The sequence below is a fragment of the Eulemur rufifrons genome, chromosome 7 (assembly GCF_041146395.1).
Source record: "Eulemur rufifrons isolate Redbay chromosome 7, OSU_ERuf_1, whole genome shotgun sequence".
NCBI classification, from domain to species: Eukaryota; Metazoa; Chordata; class Mammalia; order Primates; family Lemuridae; genus Eulemur; species Eulemur rufifrons.
This window is the reverse complement of record NC_090989.1, coordinates 113,745,747-113,769,869: the sequence shown is the minus strand read 5'-3', so window position 1 is coordinate 113,769,869 and position 24,123 is coordinate 113,745,747. Positions and strand designations below refer to the sequence as shown.

The 24,123-nt window shown below is 36.6% G+C and overlaps 1 protein-coding gene across 1 annotated transcript in view; it reads right to left on the bottom strand.

Moving 5' to 3' along the window:
* Positions 1 to 24,123, bottom strand: part of SLC9A9 (solute carrier family 9 member A9) — a 537,568-nt gene that overhangs the window by 200,380 nt on the left and 313,065 nt on the right. The window contains exons 10-11 of the mRNA XM_069473135.1: positions 18,027 to 18,140; positions 16,317 to 16,428 (exon numbers count right to left, since the gene is read on the bottom strand). Coding sequence (XP_069329236.1) covers positions 16,317 to 16,428; positions 18,027 to 18,140 — 226 coding nt within the window. The remainder of the gene's footprint in view (positions 1 to 16,316; positions 16,429 to 18,026; positions 18,141 to 24,123) is intronic.

Genomic DNA, 24,123 nt, shown 5'->3' with positions numbered 1-24,123 from the left:
AACAGAAAATCAGAAGAAAGGCAACATTCTGTGAGCAGTACCCAACTTACAGCCAGCTTGTATTCCAAAGGTCAACTTAAATGCTTTCTGTTTAGACTAGTGATTCTCAGCTGGGGCCAATTTGACCCCTAGGGACTATCTGGCATTGTCTAGAGACATTTGTGGTTGTCCACAAAGTGGAGGTGGGACGAGGTGAGGTTGCTACTATTACCTAGTTGGTAGAGGCCAGGGATGCTGCTAAACATTCTACAATGTGCAAGACAGCCCCCACAACAAAAAATTATCAGGTCCCAAATGGCAATAGTTGCTGGGGTTGAGAAACCCTACTGTAGACCTGGCATTGCCTTTTTCTATAGGAGTAAGAAATGATGACAATATTCCTACTGCAGAGGGCTATTCTGGCAAAGATGGCTATCTGTCCACCAAAACCTATTCTTACATGGTCCATAGTATGCTGCTATAACTGCATAAACTATATTTTGTAGCAGCTCTTGCATCTAGAGATAGCTATATGCCTGGTTCTCACCAGGGAAATGCGAGCAGGAGTGAAGTGTGTCCCTTCTGATGCAAGGCTTTTAAGAAGCCCCTATTCCTACCCTCAGCTCTCTTTCCCCTTCCACCAGCTGGATCTAAATCATGACGTGGTTCCCAAACTTTAGCTATGTCAGAATCACCTGGAGAACTTGTTCACCCTCAGATTGCTGAGAGGCTGCCCTATGGTAGGACTGAGAATCTGCATTTCTAACAAGTTGCCAGGTGATGCTGATATTGCTGGTCCACAGACCACACTTCTGGAATCTTTGCCTTAGGGACTTATGAAGTCACAAGATGGAAGAAGCCTGGTTGAGAGGAGTGCATTTAAAAATATTTGTTAATACATGTGCTTTCACATTTACTTGTGGAATTTAAAACAGCTCCAAGAAAGAACAGTGAAATATTTCAGCCTCTGTGAGAAGGAGGGTGGTGAGGGTGACCGAGGTTCCTGTAAAGGGAGGAGAAGTGTGAATCATGGGCAGGGCACTAGCTCTAGGGTCCTCTTCCCTCATCCTGGGCTTTTGGAATGGCCTTCCTGGCAGAGTCAGTGGGAGGCTGGGAGCTGGGGCTGCAGATCACGCCCTACTCACTGGGGGTTGGTCAGTCTGTGAAGAACTTGTTTGACCAAATAGCATTTGAACCTTCCCAATATATCAGAGCTAATGTTGAAAATTCCTAAATTACCTAATGGCCCTATGGATATTTCGCACAAGCCATTTTAAAATGTAACTGCTTCTTGCTCATCTGCACATATAACTTATTTGAATCAATCTTATTGATTCAATCTTTTGAACTCTGTCCACAGAAAGTAATGGCAGAATTAGAGAGATTTGTGCCTCGCACAGATAGACTAATTTTTTGACTTGGTTTGCTTGTATTGATAATTTTATAAGGTTTTGTCTACCCAGTGCCCCCAAAAGCAAGCAATTAATAAATAAATTCAGGTAGAAAATAGGGAAAAATAATGTAGTCCATTTGTTTGCCTCTGTGGGCAGGTTAATTTGGTTAAAACTATTGATTAGATATTTGTGTTATTTCTGACATCCTGGACATCTTGAAAAACTTAAATGTACATGGAAAGTTTCTCAATTAAATGATCTAATTATTTATTTTCCTGTATCCTTCTAGGACCTTATCCATGAAACACAGGGCGAGGTGACAAGCATTCTGGACTGTCTCCTTTTATTACCCAGGGTCTCTCCGGGGCTGGCATGCTCTCATCGGCTGCACTGCCTCAGTCTACAGGATGGTCTGGTCATCTACAGGATCTTGCCACTTTCTCACACTCAATAAATGTCTAAGCAGATTGTGACATTTTATATATGTCAACTTTTCCCCGGGGGGAGGGGGGAGAACAATATATTTTCCTCACAAAAACTGGTACTTTGAGTCACAACGTCTTGATTCATGTATTAATGTCAGGAGTAAGTCACTGCTGGAACTAAAACTAAAATTTCAACAATTGTCTTTAAATGAAGGGAGGGAGGGAAGCCAGAGCCCTGGGCCTTTGTCTTCCACAGGAATGTCACTCGCACTTAGCTTCTGCCTCCGCCTATGTCCTCAGCAGTGATTTGACAGTCAAACCTTCTTTGGAATGAAAGCCTCAGTCTCTGATAGGATGTTTTCCCAAGACCAGTTGTGAGTTTAAATGAGTTATATCTCTGTGAAAGCACTAATGGATATCTTGTCATCTTTGGTGGTTAAAGAAAGTAAAAGAAACTCCCATTTTGAGTGTCTCTTAGGTGGCAGTGCCTGAGACAGGCATTTTTATTATATTTTCTACTTTAGTTTTCAACAGTAGCCATCAAGGGAGCTGAGGTTTGGAAGGGGTTAATCACATAACTCCAAGTGGCTGAATCTGTTTCAAAGCCTTTCATCAAAACAGTAGTTCCTACGTAAAAAATATTGTGGTGTGCCAAATAGCAAAACCTAATTTGCTGCTTAAAAATGCAAGAGAAAGCAATTTTTATTGTAAATTTATTTTGGAGCTAAGTGAAGAATGATAATGTTTTGACTTAATAATGGGAGAAAAGAACAGTATGGGCCTGGCCACAGTTCTAAGCTATTTCTTGGATATTCTGAATTCATCACAATCACATAACCTTTTCTCAACATTTGAAACAATGAGGACTTAATGGGATCTGCAATTCATAGGGGTCTACTCTGCTTGTCTGCTACGTCACAGCAATGCTGCTTGTGGTTAGTCATTATCCAAGATGACTTTTTCTTGTGACTACTTCACATAGTTGTTAAAACAACTCTGTGGCTCATCTCGTGCATAAGCTGGTTAACACAACTCCCTTTGAAGACAGGGCCACTTCAGTCACTGGTCACTCATTAATGCCCACTCCAGTCCACAGTGGGTACCACTTGAAAGGTGGGGGCTCCGTGGGAGTTCATCTTCTCTAATGGAGAAAAAGTTCTGGTCCTGTGCCGCTTAGCTGGTTACTGGCCTTGCATTGGTGATGAAGAGGTGGTGGCCTAATTAATTACACAAGATATGCTCAGGGCAGAAAGGAGATGTAGCGTGGAAGGCTAAGAGCATGCTGAACTCTGGGCAAGGGCCCTTCAGAGATGTAAGCCTGGGCAAAGAGTTCCTGACAGCTTGATGGCGTCGTATGGGCTAGCTGTCTCTGGAAGTATGAACAAAGGAAAGACAAGGAAAGGAAAGCCCAGCTCTTAGAGGGGCCCAGACTCTCAGCTAACCCTTGTATAGACATTTAAAGAAATCTTTTTCCTAAGCTGAATTTGGGTTTAGCTTAATTCTTGACTCAAATCACCTGGCCCATGTAAATATTACAGTTTTTAATGTGATCTCAGGGTTTTAATAGGAAAGCTGACACATCCCCCCCAACTCAAAGCCAGCCAAGATTTGAAAACTATTTTCAAATCTACATGCTACTTTTGAGGAAGTGTTGCCAATATTTACTGTTATCAACACTCAGAGAAGCTTTCTTTTTTAGCCAGATGTGCATAGGTGGAAAGTATTTTCTTTCATTAAAAAAGGTTTTATTTGTTGATCTCTTGGCTTAAAATTGTTGTTGCTTAGCTCCCACCCGATAGATAGGAATAACTCATCCTTAAGTGGCAGTATGAGTGAAAGGTACAATTTAGATTGGGTAGACAGTGTTGAAAGTCCTTCATTCATTCACCTATCCATCCCCCAAATATTTGTGAAAGGCTATGTAGTTTCAAGTAGCATGCTGGGAGCTGAGGGATAGCGATAAGCATTTTGTCCTCACCAAGTTCCCAGTCTAGAGTAAATATAGGCAGGCAAACCAAAACTCATGGTAAAGTGTGATGGCTTCTATGAGAGAAGTATTGAGTGCTATGGAAACACATGAGAATGACGCTAACCCAGACTGAGGAGGTACACAGGGATGTCTAAACAGATCCTAAGAATAAAAGGAATCAGCTGAATAAAAAAGTCAAGGTGGGTAGATGTGGAAAGGGTTCTAGGCAGAGGGACAGCCTGAGTAAATGGGGGGAAGACCTCAGCATGTTGAAGGGTCTGGAAGAAATTCAGTAACTAGATAAACAGTGCTACGCTGTTTATCAGATGGCAAACAGAACAAGAGGCAAGATTGGCATCTAGGAGCAAAACAGAATGGGGTGAAAGGAATGGATTGAAGAGAGAGACTTAGAACAGAAATCATGAATTGTGATCATGTTCTGAAACATGCTTCTGGAACTTTCACATGCATATGAATTACCAGGGTTCCTTGTTAAAATGCACATTTAGATTCAGTATTTCTACCAGGCTCCTAAGGGATGCCAAAGCTGTTGGTACAGGAACCACACTTTTGGGTATCAAGGATCAAGGGAACCTGGAGATGTCCCTTTTACATGGTGGCTGCTAGTCATTGTGGGACAGTTCTGGTAGCTTAATGGAGTTCCATCAGCCTGGACAGTCATAGACACAGATCCCTGTTTCTAGGCATTGCTGAAACAATGACCTTCTTTCATGAACTCCATTTATGTTTTCTTCCTGGTTGTCATTGATGCCAGCTGGATAAAGCCACTTTTGGGTCAAAGTCTCATATTGGATTCTGACCATGGCTTGATCCCAAAAGACAAGACCATGGCTCACCCAAAAGACACTGGGAAAGGTGGCCTACACCTTGGCAGTGGTTGTGAAGCTGTCCTTCCATAGAGCGCTGCTGTTCCCTGAGCTGCAGAACATAATGTTCCACAAAACTTGAATAGTAATGGCAGCCTTTTCACAATTGAAAGGGGAAAAATGAAAGTTAATGGAAAAAAAATTCTTAATTTAAAGTTCGTTTTCCATGCCTTTCTTTTAATCCTTTGGTGCCAGCAGCAATTTGAATAGTAATGAGTGTTAGTGGACAACAAAATGAGCTGTGAACATAAGCGACAAAACCTGGCAACACTTCGTGTTGTTTTTACGGCTGTGCAAGCTCATGGATGAGGTTTTGTATAAATCCGTACACTGTGGTCACATTTTACTGGTTAAAACTCATCTTCGTTTTTGTGACACATCAGGACTTCAGTGTCTTCATCAAAGGGCAGCAGAAATCAAAGAATGTGAGGAACAGTGTCCTCTGACATATCGTCTGTCCACCACAACCTGCCTGGGTGCTTCCCTGGCCTCCCCCCTGGTTAGACAGCACGGCGGCAGCTCTGCACAGGGGCTCTGTAGCCCAGCAGTTCATGGGACCCAAGTCACTGTGGTTTCAGGAAGGCTGCCAGGGCTCAACTGGGCTTGGCATTTCCCCTCCTTCCAGCAACTTCTGGCTCTTATTTAGTTTTAAATTAAATAAAAATTGCACACATGGATTTGAATTAAAATAAGAGGACTGATCTTTGTAAAATGCACCACATCAATAGGAAAGCTAATTTGTGCAAAGCACATCTCCTCCTTTAATTTAAACCACAGAGCACTGCCTCTTTGGTTTCAAGGGAACTAAGAGCCGAGGCGGGGCTGTTCGCTCGTGGCATTTGCTAGGGCCGTGCTCCAGGGCAACAGGAACAGTTTCAGGGGAGCTTAGAGTTCCTCTTAAGCCCTTGGTGCGGGTGTCACACGACACACCAGAGCAGTTATGGTCTCCTAGCCTTGAATTTAAAGAGGATCTTAAAAATGTCTCTGAGTAAACTTCCCGGGTTGAGTCTTAACTGCATCTGAGCTACCAAGAACAGAATTTGTATTGTTAAAAACTTCTCAAGAAAGAAAAAACAGACAAAGGAGACAGACTCCTGACCTTCAGACTCATTCTTCATTTTCATGTTCCAAGGCTTCATGTATATAGATGACTAGTCTATACAAAATAAATCAGGTGGGACTTGTACTAGATGAGAAATTAAATCTGGGCCCTGATCATTCCATTTAATTGGCTCTAGAGGCACAGGGTGGAAGTGGGAGGAGAGGGTGGCAGTGGATCATCCATGAACAATGTGAACTATACTCAAAAGCATTGCTAAACAGGAGCCGTCTACACAACTTCAAGCGCTGTTTCAACACTCACTTCAGGCTCCTCTCACTTCCAGGAGATGAGTAAGAAACAGCTGGAGTGCTTAAACTTTCACCTCCAGGTGCAACCAGATTTGGAGGCAGGTCTGGTTCAGGTTTTGTGGGGCCTGAAGCTTATTCATTTTGGGGTCCTCTTTAAGAAAAATAATACAAAATATCTTACTTGTGCAAACTTTATATGCTCATCAGAACATACCACTAAGGCCCCCTCGGGATCTTGGAAGGGGCCATGTAAAAGGGAACCTGAAGCTTAAGTTCATTATCTTCACAGTGAATCCATCTCTGCTTGGAAGGCTCCTTTCCTGCCCAGTGCCAACAAGGCCTGTATAAGGTGAGGGTAATAATGGAAAAGGAGTTATCAAATGGCAGGTGTCACTGACTAAGACAGATGTAAGGTTATTTGCCTTGCTGTTGAACCCTCTGAGGTGCACTGTCTCAGTGAACCAAGTTTGAGCCAAACCCACCCAGCCTTCTCTTAAGGGCAGGGCCCTCATCTTTGTCTTTGTTCATACACTTACCCAAAAGAATATGTCAATAAATGTCTGCTGAATGAATATCTGGATGACTATGAATGAGAGAATGTTAAAATAAATTCACATTCCCATTTTAGAGAGTTGTTGTTTACCTTCTCCAAAGAACTCTTTGCTAGATGTTTTGAGCTACGTAAAAAAGGATTCGTCTAAATTCATCTGTGAAGCATGGACAACTAGATTCTGACAGAGAGCTACTAAAATCATCCTCTTAATGGATGAGAAAATGCTCTAGTCATAATTAAGAACACTAAACTGTATTTTGAAGCAAATATTCTTTAAGGGGACTGGCTTTTTCTTCTGTTTTCAGCAGGTATTGCTCTCACACACCCAGAAAAGGCTAGACGGTGTGTTAGCTGATCTCCTTTGTTAACCTCCTTCTTTGGCTTGTGTTACCTTAAGTTGACCTTTTAAATTCTTTATTTCCTGGCAAACATATTTAAAACTTTAGGTCCTGAGTAATGTATAGCTATCAGAATTCATGCAGAAAATCAAAGCTGAGTCTGGAGCACTCTCTTTTGAAGAAAAATACCACCCTGAATGAGATGAACTCACCTGATACTTCATGCATTCTAATGGGGTCAGTGGGTACAGGGTAGATCCTGAGCCCATGGCTAAAAGGGGGGTCACCACACCAATGTATTCAGGTGGTTGTCAACTGGAGAGGGGTCAAGTTTGCATGAGGAACATGTTAGACATGCTGGTTTAGCCCGAGTTAAGAAGGACATGGTTTTGATTTAACTTGTGTTCTCATGACCTTGAGGGTAAATCTGATGTAGTGTCATGTAGATGAGAAGTTTCTAAATCCAAAGTCAAGAACCCTGGGGTTCAACTCACAATCTCATTTCTAATTGGTTGTGAGATTGTGAGCAATATAATCAACTTCTCCATGTCTCTTTTTTCCCCCTTAATCTGCAAAAAGAGACCAATAATGGGACTCTGGGAAGACAGCAGAGTAGGAAGCAACAGCAATTTGTGTCCTCACCTAGATAATTGCCCTGGCAGAATCTGTCTGATGTAACTCTTTGGGAATTCTGGAGTCTATTGAAGGCTTGCAATTTCCAGAAGAAGGCTTGGACAGTAAATTGTGATTAATTTTATCAATTTCAGTTCTTAGCAGTACAGTTCAGTAGCAGCTACCCATCCCCCATCCTTCAGCCCTGTAGCAGGCAGCTGAGCCTGTGTTCCTGGAGCAGCTTTCAAACAGCTTGCAGGGACCAGGGTGGGCAAAAAGGACCCTGTCCTCCAATATCAGGGATCTATGCTTTAATTAGTAATTGCTGGTTCTGATAACAGAGGTACAGACAAAGAGGCTTGTGGCCATTGTTGTACCTCACTCTTCCCTGGTTGTTGCAAGCTCCTCCCCTGGAGTGAATTTCAGGAGATTTAAAGGCACAGTGCCATTTTTAGTCCCTATCTTTACTTTTCTCTTTTTCCCCTTTTAGGACCCAGGCATTAAAAACTAGGGCATGCAAAATAACTACATAATGGAGAAATTAGGAAGTGACTGCAAGCCCAAGGAAAGGCACAGGCTCAGAAAAGACCTGAGAAGACCTTAAGTTTACACCTCAGGCTAATCCCCAGCACAAAGACATTCTATAACTATAGCAACAACAACAAAAAATAACAAACAAACAATGACAACAAAATCCAGCAAACCATGGGAAAGGGGGAGAATCTACTTTCCAGAGTCACTACAATATTAGATTCAAATATTCAGTTTTCAACAACAAAAAAAATCACAAGGCATACAAAGAAACAGGAAAGTGTTTCAAAGGAAAAAAAATAAACCAACAGAAACTGTCCCTGAATAAGACTTGATGGCAGAAATAATAGACAAGACTTTAAATGACCATCTTAAATAAGCTTAAACAACTGAAAGAAGATGTGGAGCAAGTAAAAAGAAAAAGTATGAACAAAATGGAAATATCAATAAAGAGATAGAAAACCTAAAGAGAAATTTAAAAAGCAATCTGGAGCTGAAAAGCACAGTAACTGAAATGAAAAATTCACTAGAGGGATACAAAAATAGAAGAAAGAATCAGTGACCTCAAAGATAGGATAATGGAAATTATTGAGTCTGAGAAACAATAAGAAAAAATGGAATGAAAGTGAACAGAGCTTGAGGGATCTAAGGGACACCATCAAGCAGACCAACATTGCATTGTGGACGTGCAAGAAAGAGAAGAGAGAAAAGGGCAGACAGAATATCTGAAGAAATAATGGTGTAAAACTTCCCAAACTTGATGAAAAACATGAATATAAACATCTGAGAAGCTCAATGAACTCCCAGTAGATATACTCAAAGAGATGCACACTGAACACATTATAATCAAACTTTTAAAAGACAACAAAGAATCTTGAAATCAGCAGGAGAAAAGTGATTCATCACATACAAGGGATCCTTAATAAGATTGTCAGCAGATTTCTCATCAGAAACTTTGGAGGTCAGAAGGCAGTGGGCCGACATATTCAAAATGCTAAAAGGGAATGTAAAACCTGTTAACCAAGAATCCTATATCTGATAAAACTGTCCTGGAAAAGTGAAGGAGTAATTAAGCCATTCCCAAATAAACAAAAGCTGAGGGAGTTCATTACCATTGGACCTGCCCTTCAAGAAATACTCAAGGGAGTCCTGCAGGTAGAAATGAAAGAACATTAAACAGTAACTTGAAGCCATAAGGAGAAATAGAGATTTAAATAAAGCTAGTATTATTGTATGTGTTGTAACTCTACTTTTTGTTCTCTATGTAAGTCAAGGGATGAATACATTAAAAATTATTAGTCTAAAAGCTAATGTTACTGTAACTATGGTTTGTAAATTCACATTTTGTTTTCTACATAATTTATGAGACTTATGCAGGTGAAGGAATTATTAGTTTGTATTTTCAGGAACACAAAGTATAAAGATGTAATTTTGTGGCATCAACAACTAAAAGGGATAGGAGTAGAGTTGTAAAATAGGTAGAGTTTTTGTATGTCATTAATGTTAAGCTGGTATAAATCTAAACTAGAGTGTTATAACATTAGGATGTTAAATGTAATCCTCATGATAGCCACAAAGAAAATAGCTATAGAATATACACAAAGTAAGTGAGAAAGAAATTTAAACATCACACTACAAAGAATCAACTAAACACAAAAGAAGACAGTAATGCAATAAATGAGGAACAAAAATGCTATACAATATATAGAAAATATATAGCAAAATGGTAGAAGTAAGTCCTCCCTATAAGTAATTACTTGAAATGAAAATGCATTAAACTTTCCAATCAAAAGACAAAGATGGTAGAATGGATAAAAACACATGATCCAACTATCTGCTGTCTATAAGAGACTGACTTGAGATCTAAAGACACAGAAAGATTGAGAATAAAAGAATGGAAAAAGATATTCCATGCAAATAGTAACCAAAAGTGAGAAAGGCGGTTATAGTAATATCACACAAAATAGATTTTAATCAAAAAACTTTGTAAGAGACAAAGAAGGACATTATATATTAACAAAAGGTTCAATACTTAATGCAAGGAGGTATATTAATTATAAATATTTGCACACCTAGTGACAGACCATCAAAATATATGAAACAAAAATTGACAGAATAAAAAGGGAGAAATACATAGTTCTACAGTAATATATGGAGACTTCCGTACTCCACTTTCAATTATTAGTGTAACAACTGGACAGAAGATAAGTAAGGAAATAGAAGACTTAAAGAATACAATAAACTAACTATATCTAACAGACATAAACAGAATACTTTATTCAACGACAATAGCATACTCATTCTTCTCAAGTGTACATGGGACATTTTTCAGGTTAGACCATATGTTAGGACACAAGTTAAGACTCAATAGATTTAAAAAGGTAGAGATTATACAAAGTATCTTCTCTGACACAATGGAATGAAATTAGAAATCAATAACACAAGTAAAACTGAAAAATTCACAAATTTATAGAAATTAAACAACACACTTTTAATAACCAATGGATCAAAGATGAAATGAGAAGAGAAATTAGAAAATACTAAGAGATGAATGAAAACAAAAACACAACATACCAAAAATTATGATGCATTGTAAACTGCTAAGGGGGAAAATTATAGCTGTAAACTTATTAAAAAACAAGAAAGATCAAATCAATAACTTAGCTTTAAAACTTAATGAAATAGAAAAAGAAGAAGAAACTAAATCTGAAGCTAGTAGAAGGAAGGAAATAATAAAGACTAGAGTAGAGATAAATGAAACGGAGAATAGAAAACAAATCAATGAAACCAAAAGTTGGTTCTTTGAAAAGATCAACAAAATTGTCAAATCTTTAGCTAGATGAACTAAGAAAAAGAAAGAAGACTCAAATTACTAAAATAATCATGAGGACATTACTACTGATTCTAGAGAAATAAAAAGAATTATAAGTGACTACTATGAACAATTTTATGCTAACAAATTGGATAATTAGATGAAATGGATAAATTCCTAGAAACACAAACCCTACCAAGATTAAATGAATTAACAGAAAACCTGGATAGACCTGAATAGTAAGGTGATTGAATTGGTAATCAAAAATCACCTGACAAAGAAAGCCCTGGATCTGAAGGCTTCACAAATGAATTCTACTGAACATTTAAAGAAGAACTAATATTAATCCTTCATAAACTTTTCCAAAAACTTGAAGAGGACAGTGCACTTCCTGACTCCTTCTATAAGGCCAGCATTACCCTCATACCAAAGTCAGACAAAGACACTACAAAAAAAAACTATAGACCAATATCCCTTATGAACGCTGATGCTAAATTTTTCAACAAAATACTAGAAAATAAAATTTGGTAGCATATTAAAAAGATTATATGCCACGACCAAGTAAGATTTGTTCCTGGAACGCAAGGATGGTTCAACACACAAAAATCAATTAATATAATATGCCACATTAACAAAATGAAGAGAAAAAATGATCATCTCAATTGATGCAGAAAAAGCACTTGACAAAATTCAATGTTTCATGATAAAAATGACTCAACAAGCTAGGGATAGAAGGAAACTATATTAACATAATAAAAGCCACATATGAAAAACCCATAGAAAATATAGTAAACATTATACTCAATGGTGAAATACTTTTAAGGTCAGGAACAAGACAAAGATGCCCACTTTCACCACTTCTGTTCAACATAGTACTGGAAATTCTAACCAGAGCAATTAGGCAAGAAAAGAAATAAAGACATTCAAAATGGAAAGGAAGAAGTAAAATTATCTCTGAGGATAATGATTTTATATGTAAAAAATCCCAATGATTCCACAGGAAAAAACCTGTTAAAGCTGATCAATGTCTAGAAAGACTTGAGAAAAAAATAAAGCTAATAAATGAATTCAGCAAAGTAGCAGGATGCAAAATCAACACAAAAAATCAGTAACATTTCTATACATTAACAATGCACAATTTGAAAGGAAATTATAAAAATAATTCCATTTATAATAGCATCAAAAGGAATAAAATACTTAGGAATTAACTTAACCAAGGTGAATGACTTTTACAATAAAACTATAAAACATTCCTGAAAGAAATTAAGGAAGACATAAAAAAATGAAAACACATGCCATGTTCATGGATTGGAATACTTAATATTGTTAAGATGTCAATACTACCCACATCAATCTACAGATTTAATGTAATCCCTGTCAACATCAATGGAATTTTTTTGTGGAAGTAGAAAAACCCATACTCAAATTCATATGGAATCTCAAGGGACCTTAAGTAACTAAAGCAATCTTGAGAAAACTGAAGGATTCATGCTTCCAGATTTCTACAGAGCTACAGTAATCAAAACAATGTTGTACTAGTATAAAGACAAACATATAGACCAATGGAATAGGGAGTCTAGAAATAAATACTCATGTAAGTGGTCAAATGATTTTTGACAAGTATGCCAAGACCATTCACTGTGAAAAGGACAGTCTTTTCAACAAATGATACTGAGGAGAAAACTGGATATCCACATGCAAAAGAATGAAGATGTACTCTTATCTAACACCATATACAAAAATTAACTCAAAATGGATCAAAGACCTAAATGTAAGGCCTAAAACTATAAAAATCCTAGAAAAAACACAGGGCAAAGCCTTCACAACATCAAATTTGTCACTAATTTCTTGGATATGACACCAAAGTTACAGGCAACAAAAAAATAAATAGACAAATTTGATTTTATGTAAGTTAAAAACTATTTTGCATCAAAAGACAATATAAACAGAGTAAAAAAGGCAACCTACAGAATGAAAGGAAAAATTTGCAAATGGTATATTGATAAGGGATTAATATCCAGGAAATATAGCGAACTCCTAAAACTCAACAACAAAAAGACAAAAGATCTGATTTTAATTTTAAAATGAAAGACTTAGCATTTTCCCAAAGAAGATATACAAATGGCCAATAAGCTCATGAAAAAAATGCTCAACACCACTAATGATTAAGGAAATGCAAATGAGAACAACGATGAGATACCACCTCACACTCATTAGGATGACTACTATTAAAAAAAAAAAAAAGCAACCCAGAACACAATAAGCGTTGGCCAGGATGTGGAGAATTAGAATCTTTGTGCAGTGTTGGTGAGAGTGTAAAATGTTATAGCTGCTGTGGAAAAAGTGTGGCAGTTCCTCAAAACATTAAAAATAGAATTACTATATGATCCAGCAATTCTGCTTCTGTGTAGATATTGAAAAGATTTGACAGCAAGGTCTTGAAGAGATATTTGTGCACCCATGTTCACAGCGGCATTATTCACTATAGCTAAATTGTGGAAGCAACCCCAAGTGTCCATTGACGAATGGATGGATAAGCAAAATGTGGTTATACATACAAAGAAAAATTATTCAACCTTAAAAAGGAAGGAAATTCTGTGATATGCTACAATATGAATGAACTTTGAGTACACTTTGCTAAGTGAAACAAGCCAATTTCAAAAAGACAAATACCTTATGACCCCACTTATATGTGGTACTTAGAGTAGACAAAAACATAGATAGAGACAGAAAGTAAAATGGCAGTTGTCAGAAATTGGGAGAAGGGGAATGGAGAGTTACTATTGTTCAATCAGTATAGAGTCTCAGTTTTACAAGATCAAAGAGTTATGGAGATGAACCATGGTGATAGTTGTGCAACATTATGAATGCATTTAATATCACTGTGCACTTAAAAATGGTTAAGATGGTAAGTTTTATGCCATGGGTATTTTACCACAATTAAAAAAAAAGGAAGGAAAAAAAAAAAAAAAGAGACCAATAATGCCTATCCTACCTTGCCCTCGCTATGAGTCTCAAAACAGTGCCTATGAAAGGTCTAGGAAGGTATGAAGTGACTTTTGAGTTGTAGCATTTGCTGATTCCACTATATAATGATGTAACATTACTATCTCCTCATTTGAAAGCTAAAAAGATAGCTTTTTGGTGGAAAATCCAACGTTCTTTCCACCATACCAAGGAGTACTATCAATATTAATTTTTAATAAAAATGGCATTGAAATATAAAGAAGAAACCCAATCTCTTTTTTGTCCAGATTCATTTAAATGTGAAAAGCATACAAAACAAAAATCTAATTAAATATATAAAAAGAAGCCCATCTTGGCCCAAGATGACTTCAACCTTTGAGTTTAAGCTGCTAACCTGTGAATGGTGACTTTATGCCTGGCATATGACATGGGTGCTCAACGTGGAAGACAATGGGTGGTATTCTCTGGACATCAGTGTCATATGTAGGTAGGTATCCTAAAAATCTGGCATATGCTGGTATTTTTAATGATGAGAACTAGGTGATTGACATTCCCATGAATTAACTAATAATTTCAACCCCATTAATGTGATGGGGTTATTGTTTTTCTTCTAAAGGGTAAGGATGCTTTAGAACAGGGCCACACAGCAATAGTTTAGGTTTTGTGAATCATATGATCTCTGTTGCAACTATTCAACTCCGCTGCCATGGTGCAAAAACAGCCATGGACAATATGTAAACAAAGGGTAGGGCGGAGTCCCAACTGCATTAACAAAATAGGCACAGGTCAGATTTGGTTCAAGAGTCATAATTTGCTGACTCCCTGCTGTAGAATATCATAAAGATGACAAATTCTGGGCTGCTTCACATCCCCTGACTGTACACACCATATTGCTGGCCTCTCTCTGTTTTTAATGCAGCTCTAATCCTACAGCCAAGCAAACTTAGAAGGTGCCAAAACCTGGAGAAACCATCAAGCCAGGTGGCTATTTGGGATAATCATGTTCACCTCCTAACATGATTATCTAAAGCCTTATATTTTCCTCAAAGTGTTTTTTGTCAAATAAAGCAATGTTTAAAATATAATATCCAAGCTTTGAAAGTAAGCTGCTACTCTCCAGAGTAAAGTTACTGATGTTTTGATGGGAAAGAAAGAAAAGTGCTTTCTAACTCCTAGAAATACTTTGCAAAAATGCAACCCAATGCTGGCTTTCTATTTATAAGTGATCAAATTTACATTTTGTTTTCTCATAATTGAAGTCAACTCATTTGCAAAAGTTCATTGCTGTTCTAAGTCAAAGATCACCTACAAGTCCAATTTCTCATCTTCTTTATGATTCTCTCTCTCTCTCTCTCACCTTAGCATGTCTAGAAATGTAGTGAAGCCCTATCAGGGTGATTTTAAACTTTGGATTAAATGGCTCACTCTTATCTTGGGAGCTGCCTCCTTTATTCTGTGTACCAGGCTAGAATGGCACTGCAGGCAAAACAAGTCTTTTATTCCTAGTACTACTTTTAAGAATGTGGATGTTGAGACACTTGGTTGGGTTTGATGTGGAATCTCACAGGCCTGGGTTTGGAAATGCTTTTGTCCTTGGCAGAGTTTCTTAACCCCTTTGAAATCCTGACCCTCAGTGTCTCCATCTGCCCCTCTGTATCCCAGATTATCTTTTTTCATGCTATTCTATTGATATCGGGTTTTTTCACACTCATATATGCTCCAATGGACTTCCCCTGAGTGTATTGTAAGTGTACACACACATACGAGGCATGTAAGGGTCTCTGAACAAGGAAAGACTGAAGGTAGGAAAACTGAGAGAATAGAAACTGCAATCTCCAGAGTAGTCCAGGAGCAGACAATTATGGTTTATTTTCTTTTGGAAAGGAGCCTCCAGGTATGGCTTAAGCGATTAGAACATAACCTTTCTGAGAGCAGAGACCTTGTCAGTTTCATCAACCAGTGCCTAGAACTGTTTTCGGGCACTTGGTGAGTGCTCAGTTAATATTTGTTTTCTTAACTAATAGTTGAGCATACTTTGATCTGATTTGCTTTTGTATTAACCAGGAGAAGTTTCTGGAGTTTTGCATGGGGAAAAAGCAGGGATTCTAAGGAGAATGTGCTTTAATATTGGATAAGGATGGTACCGTTTACATACTTACTTACCTAGAGCATGCAATTTATGAAATGATAATTCCAATTCCCCAATATGAAAAGTGATCTGAAATAGTTCAGGGAAAAGTCCAATGTCCATTCTAGGCCAGTTTCTGACCAGATATGATACCTTGCAGCCATGCCAACAATATTCCCTTTAATTTCATTTCCCTCTTGGAAAGAGAAATTTTGCTGTTGCTCAGAACTTAGAGTATCAGCATGGCGATAGGTACACTGGGGTAAAGAGAAGTTGCCTCCCAAAATGGTGTATAAGTCTCTTCATGGTTATGTATGTTCTATAAAGGTGTGAGAGGACAGCAACACTGCCATATAATGTAGTTCACATACCTGAAAACATCATCATGTGCTGAAAGTTCCAGGGGATCTTCTGTTTTCGGCCCAGATTCAGGAGGAAGGAGAGGGGATATATGTTGCAGGCTCTGGCAACAAAAATTGCTAGCTGTAGATATACGTAGAGGGAAACATTGAGGAAAATGTTACTGCAATGAGGCTTTGAGTCCTTGAGCTTAAATATTATGACCTTAAACTTCTCTACATTATGACTCAGAAAACAGGGATAAACATGTCAATTCATGTATTTCTAACTTGCCTCCAAAATTTATCTTTCAATGTCAATTCCTTTCCAGATATAATAGAGAACTCTGCCTTTCTTTCAATATACACTTGGTTTTAAATTGTTAGCCCAAAACCATTTCAATCATTGTAAAATTTCTCATCATATTTATATTGCTGATGACTGACTCTATCTTCAATTCTGCTGTAAAATGTGAGGCAGAGACCATTCAGATGCTGTGGCATTATCTTTTCAAACAGCACTTTAGAAAAGATAAATTTACTTCTGCTCAGGGTAATCACCTTTACTTTCCATCAGTTTATACTCCCTGTATCTAGCAGGCTTTGCTTGCATTTTTCTTTTAATGGATTTAATTTTGACAGGAATTACCTAACTGTATAATACAACTGTTGTTTCAAGAGGCATTTTATTAAAATCTAAGTTTTTGTAAATAAAAATCTTTGAAAATGTTGGTGGTGTTTGAATCTCCGTTTTTGTTGTTGTTGACTCCTTCCCTGATAGTCTGTTCTAGTTTGTCCTTAACGGGATCGATTTATTTGGGAAGAGAAAGCTTCCTTCTAAAATCCAGGCTTTAGATGAAATTTGGGAGTTCATCTGAATGCTCAAAAAAAAGAGACTGAGAAGCAAATGCAGATGCTGAGTTGGAATAGGACTTATCGAGAGGGGTTGGCTCTCCTGGCTGTTACGATTATCTGCTTGTGACCTGAGGGGGTGTCTGCCTATTTTCCAAGTGGGAAGAAGGACAACAGCTGCTGACCATTCTTGGGGACAGTCCTAATGGTTCAACATCCTTTCAGATAGACATCCATTCCCTGTGGGAATGCCTCCTGCCCCAGGCCTAGAGCTAGAAAAGTCCTCTGCATTAAAAGTGAGGTCTAGATTTTATCTGTCCTCATAGGGAAGGAAAGGTGCTATCTTATTAAAATAAACTTAGATATGCACAATGCTTATGATATTGAAAGCACATTTATCATGCTAATTTCATTTGATCTTTACTCTGTCTATCCCATTTTCAAAGTCCTCATTGGAAAAAAGATTTTATTATCTTGTAATAAAAGCATTTCTAAAACTTAATAATCCTGGATGATACACTCTGATATGCTCTAATGCAGATTAAATGTATTTCTCTATAAAGAATGGATTGACATAATTTTTCTACAAATGATATAATTTTAGTTAAACATACACTTTAGATACTTGAAAAATATCATTTTCCTTTACATTTCTCCCTTTATTTCCCTTAATATTTTCCAAACTTCTTATCCTGAACTGTAAGTATTTAATAAAGGCCCCAATTTCTTAGGATGCTTTTCTCCCCTAACTAGAAATCACATATTTGCCTGGAGTTTGAGCCTTGCGGTGAAACTGAGGAAGTTGCTTTAACAATTTAACAGAATAATCAGTAAAAATAAGTAGTTTGTTATCTTCTCTAGTCACCCCATGTTCTGTATTTCAAAGGATACAAAGGCTCCAAGTATAAAAAGTGCATTAAAGATATGATTCTGGAACGTGAACAGCGCCAGGCCCATGTAACAGAAGATGACGTTCTCAGCCAGAAAGTTCATAAATTCAAACAACTGAAAACAAAACAGAAAACAAAACCCATTATGTGTGACTCAGATTTGAGTCCACTTAATTTCTTGCAACTGTATTTGATGACTGGATGGAACTCCTTTATCTGCAAAAGCAGCTGCCCCTTCGGCCTTGTGCTCAGCTACTGGAGGGGTGCAGGGGTCCTGTCCTAGTGACAGATGCCACAGCCATGTCACCATCTCATTCTTTCCAGCTGTAAGACTGCCAGAGATACCCCTGGGTAATGTTTATCATCATGATCCTTCCATGGAACAATTCCCACTAAGATGACAAAACAGTCCCTGTTAAAGAAACTGAAGCTAAATGATTTACTTAAGGTGTGCTTAGTAAAGGGTGCAAAGATTGTTTAACCCCCTCTGCACATTACCAAGTAGATGTACTTGAGTGCCCAGGCTCTAAATGAAAAAACAAACAAAAAAACCCCTGAAACTAAATTGTCTTTCTCAGACAAGCAGGAGGAACACACTTGGAAACCCGAAACAAGGATGAATGTCGATTATATTTCAACATTAGGACGATCAGTATATTTCAAACCCCAGACAATGAGACTCATTAAATTGACTGATGTAGGTATATCCATTAAATGTCTACAATTTCTAGCTGGTAAAAAGAAAATGATTAATTCCAGAGATTAGTTTATGCAGCAAGAGCACAATAGATACATCAAATTCAGTCAGAAGAATGGAGTGATAACATGCTATGCTGAGGGATGGTCCCGAAAGTATTCTTAGACCATTAACTAAACAATTTAAGTTGAACATGAAAAACGTTCTCTAACTTCCAGATAAAAGTAAAAGGACAATATGTCTAGGGGCTACAACAAAGGCAGATTTGGAAGAGACTTTATGTTCCAGACTTTTCATTTGGAAGTTTCTGAAACTTCATTCCTGAACCTTCATAAATCACCATGTTAGGTAAATGTCTCTGGAGGCATTTCTCTTGACTTTTTAAGGACTCATTATTTTTTCATGTAATGTATTTACAGCCCCACAAATAATGCCCAATACCCATTCACTGACAGTTGACAGAAAGAAAAACAGAATCTTGTCAGGAAGATTATTTAAAACCAGTAATAGAAAGAGAGTATTAAAAAAAGAAACAGCTCCTTTGGTACAAGATGGTCTTTCTGCAGGGGCAGCCGCCATCAATTACCCTGATCACTCACTGTACGTTCTAGGCTGGCTCGTCGAAGCAAGCACTGTCACTCAAATAACTGCAGAGAACTTGGAAACACTGGGGGAGATATGGAGGACAGGGAACATTTTTTCTGCCTCGTTATATCTTTACTTTTTCAAAAAGTGAGATTTGGCTATAGTCTTAATCTGCTCTAGCTACCATAATGAAATACCACAGACCGGGTGGCTTAAACAACAGGAATTTATTTCGCACAGTTCTGGAGGCTGGGAAATTCAAAATCAAGGTGCCAGCTGATTCAGGGCTAGTGAAGTTCCAGGTCCTCTTCCTGGTTTGTAAATGGTCACCTACTTGCTATGTCTTCACATGGAGGAGAGAGATGCCATCTCTGTTCTGTCTCTTTTTACAAGGGCACTAATCCAATTCCTGAAGGCTCCATCATCATGATTTAACTACCTCCCTAAGGCCACATCTCCAAATACCTATCACTTCAACATACAAATTTTGGGAGAATATAAACATTCAGTCCTTTAGCAGTTACCTAGTTTTTAACATCAATAAACAAATGTCAAGGTTAAATTCATAGGACCTCTCCTTCTCCTGACCCATCGTAAGTGTATTTTACCCCAGAGAGGACATTTTGGTACTGGAATCCATTCAGCCTCTTCTTAGTGGCCTCACCTCAATTTCCCTCTGGGGTCCACTTCATTCCTGACTCTCAGTCCATGGGTTGATGCCTCCATGGCTCAGATATGGAGAATGCAATTTAGAACCAAACTACCCAAATCAATGCAGACTGTTTGGTTCAGAAATGGATGTGACATAAGTGGAGCCAAAGAGATTCAATGAGGCCTTTTCAGGTAATGCTGGGACAAAGATCCCTACATTTTCAAGGGATGGCAACTCAGAAAGATGCTGGCCAGGGAGCTGCTGGCAGCCATCTTGTGATCACAGGGAAAACGGCTGTCTGAGAAAGAAGGTAGGTCTTGATAACACTATTTAATCTCCTGTATTAGGCCTCTTCCAAAGCAAAATCTACACTTCCACTTTTGAAGTAAAGAGACTAAGAAATTACTTTTTGATTTCAGGTAGGGTTCTGTCATTTAAAATGATGCATACTCTTTTATATCCTGTTTTAAGTAAAAAATAACACCAAACAGACATTTACAGTCCACACAGTCAATTTTTTGACTGTTTTCAGACAATAAGAAAGTCTGTTACCCTTGCCCCCCACCCACTTTTAATCTATTAATCATCTTAAAGAGAGAAGAAAAGTATATGGGAAAAGCTAGTTTCTTTCTGTTGGTTGTTGAGACATGATAGAAATTTTTTGCTCTACATTTTACATGGGTCCCGTGGTTTTACATGTTTGTTTTAGAGATTTACTTCTTTTGGATAACCTAGGATTTTAATTTGATTTATTTACTCAGCTTATTGAAATCTAACAGTACCCAACATTACAAGTAACTGTGTACATACACATAGTACAAAAATTCCACTTCGTATTTTAGGTCCATTTTTGGACCTGCTCTTTGATCCTGTTGTTATCTATTACTCTATCAATACCATACTCTTTTAAATTAATGTAGATGCACTATACATTGTAATAGTTCATAGATCTAGATTGTTCTCACATCCTATGTTATTCATAATTTTCCTCGTAATTTTTCCATGTTTAAAAAAATGGGGGGTTTTTGGTGTTTAATCACCCAGGAAAGTGTATACATCATATGTTTATAGTTAAGATTTAAAAATATATATTACCAGCATCCCCAAAGTACTCTTGTTCCCCTTCCCAGTCCTACTTCCTCACTCCAAAGTAACTACTATTAGCATTTCTATCACCACAATTAGCTTTTCTTATTTTTCAGTTTTATGTGACTGGAATCAGACAATATGTACTGTTTCACATTTGTCATCTTTTCCTCAACATTATGTTTATGAGATTCTTCATGTTGTATGAGTTCATTTTTTTATTATGTGAATATATTACAATGTGTTTATCCATACTACCATTGATACACATTTGGGTTGTTCCCAGTTTGGGGCTGTGATGAATTTTGCTGTTCAGAATAGATGTTTGCCTTTTTGTAGAATTGTTGGGACATAGTGCTATGCACTTTTCCAAAGTTGTGGTACCAATTTTCAACTGCTCCAGTCAGCAGTTCTAGTTGCTTCAGATTTTTGCCAACACTTGGTTTTGTTGATGTTTGTTGAAATCAGACTTTTGCCTCTTGACATTGCCATTTAAACTTAGGAATCAATTTGTCAATCTCCACAAAAATTACCTATTGGCATTTTAGTTGAGATTGCATTGAATTTGTAGGTAAATTTGGATAAAATGGACATCTTTCCATTGTTGAAGCTTTGAGTCCATGAACATTGTATATTCTTATAACTATTTTGGTTTTCTTTAATTTCTGTCAGTAATTTCTATTTAAAAAAATGTTTATATTATTTAGATTTTCTCCTAGATATTTGATATTTTTTTGCTATTGCAAATAGTACCCTTGTCAAAGTTCATTTTCTAATCATTGCTAGATTCATCTATGCAATTGACTTTCATTGATCTATATTCAGGGCCTTATTAAACTTATGTAATAATTATCATAGTTTATTGGTAGGTTCTTTTGAATTTTTGCAATCATATTGCTTTCGAATAATGATAGTTTTGTTCTTTCCTTTCCAGTCATCATAAATTTGCACTTTTTTTTTGTTTGCTTGTTTCATTACACTTGTTAGGACTTCTAGCACAGTGCAGAATAGAAGCTGTGGTATGAGCATCTTTGTCTTATTCGCAATCTCAGAAAGAAAATCTTTAATATTTCTCTATCAAATTCATAGAAACTCTTTAACAAATTAAAGAAGTTCTCTGTTATTGTTAGTATATTAGTAACAGTCACTTAAAGAAAAAATGTGTCAAGTGCTTTTTCTTCACCTATTAGGATGATAATATGGTATTTTTCTTTCATTTCGTAAAATGTAGTTTATTATTTTAATTGATTTTCAAGTGCTAAAATGGTCTTGCATTCCTGCAATAAACCTTACTTGATCATGATGTATTATCTTTTTTTAATATACCATTGTATTTAATTTGCTAATATTGTGTTTAGGATTTTTGTGTCTATATAAAAAGAAAAGATGCAAATTAACAACAATAGCTGGAAAGTCTTTTGTATAGTCTTTACCAGGTTATTGTTAAAGTTACTCAGGCATCACAAAACAGGTTACTGTCTTCTTTCTTAAATGCTTAGAAGAATTTTGGGCTTGGAATGTTCTTTGCAAGAAGATTTTTAATTACAGATACAATTATTTTAATAGATACAGGATTAGTCAACTTTTTATTCATTTTTATATCAGTTTTAGTAAGCTGTGTTTTTCAAGGAATTTGTCAATCCATCTACATTTTCATATTTATTGGAATACAGGTGTTCCTAATATCCTCAGTATTTTAGTGTCTGTATTTATCCTTCCAGCTGTTATTGTTAATTTGCATCTTTTCTTTTTTATTCCTGATAAATCTTTTTAGGGAGTTATCAATTTTATGAGTGTTTCTAAGAAGTAACTTTGGCTTTGTTGATTTTTCTGTGTTGTACCCCTCATTTCATTAATTTCTCTCTTATCTTTATTATTTCCTGCCTTCAACATACTTTAATTTAATTTGTTTCTATTTAGTGTCTTGACCCTTCAAGTCCTGGATGTCATGGTTGCTTATCAATTCCTTCAAACATCTGGTTTTCTGTGTATTATTCAGCTTTTCTAATTGTTTTCTGAAGAAGAGTTGTCCTGACATCTGCAATCCTTCATAGCTAGCTCTTCTTGAATGTATATTTTTGGAGGTAAAAAATAATTTTTGTCAACCCCAGCCCTCCCCCAATTTTGTGATATTTTATTTTGTACCATCATAAAAATATGTATCAATTTAGAAAAAAATAGTTTTATAATATAATTGGGAAAAAAGATAGATTGGAAAGATTACAGTAAAAATTGGCTAATTTGGGAAAAAGTAACCAAAACTAAAGATGGATCTCTAACTCACTCCTTATCCCCAAACTCCAGAAGAACTGACAATTTAAATGAGAAAACAATACATATTAATACTTATGAATTATTCAAGAAATCATCAGTAATTTGGCATATGATTTTTTAATCAGGAAATTTCATAAGAATTGTTTGTATTATCAAAAACCTGGAAATGAATATCCACAATATAAGAAATGGTTAAATAAATTATGGTACATTCATATAATAGCCTATATTTTAGCGAGTTCTATATTAATTGGTATAGAAAGATATCCAAGATCCATGGTTAAATAAAAAGTTGAAGAAATAAAGGATAATTCCATCTGAGTATATTAACATATATGTATACCTATAACTTTCACTTCATTTTATGAACATCTGTATTAATTTTTTTTTTTTTACCATGAATCCATGTTACTTTCAGAGTTTAAAAAACTATAAGTTTTAAAGTGGAATTAACAACATTCCAATGTTTCCTTCCTTTAGCCTTGCTGCAGTAGTAACTCTTCATCTTTTTATTTTCAATAAGATGCCAAGCATTCTTGCCTATTTCTAGCATTTTTCTTATTTCCTTTAAAAATTATTTCTGAGTACAGAAAAAGATAAACAAAAACCAAAAAAGCATTTATATTTTTGTAGAACATCTTTTTCAGTGACCTATTTATATATCCATAGATATATAGACAATATGCATAATATTATATAAATCTGACCATAATTTTATATAACTTATTTTAACTCAGTAATATTTCATAAGCCTCTTTTCATGGCAATAAATTTGGATCTACTGCACAATTCTAATGGCAGCAC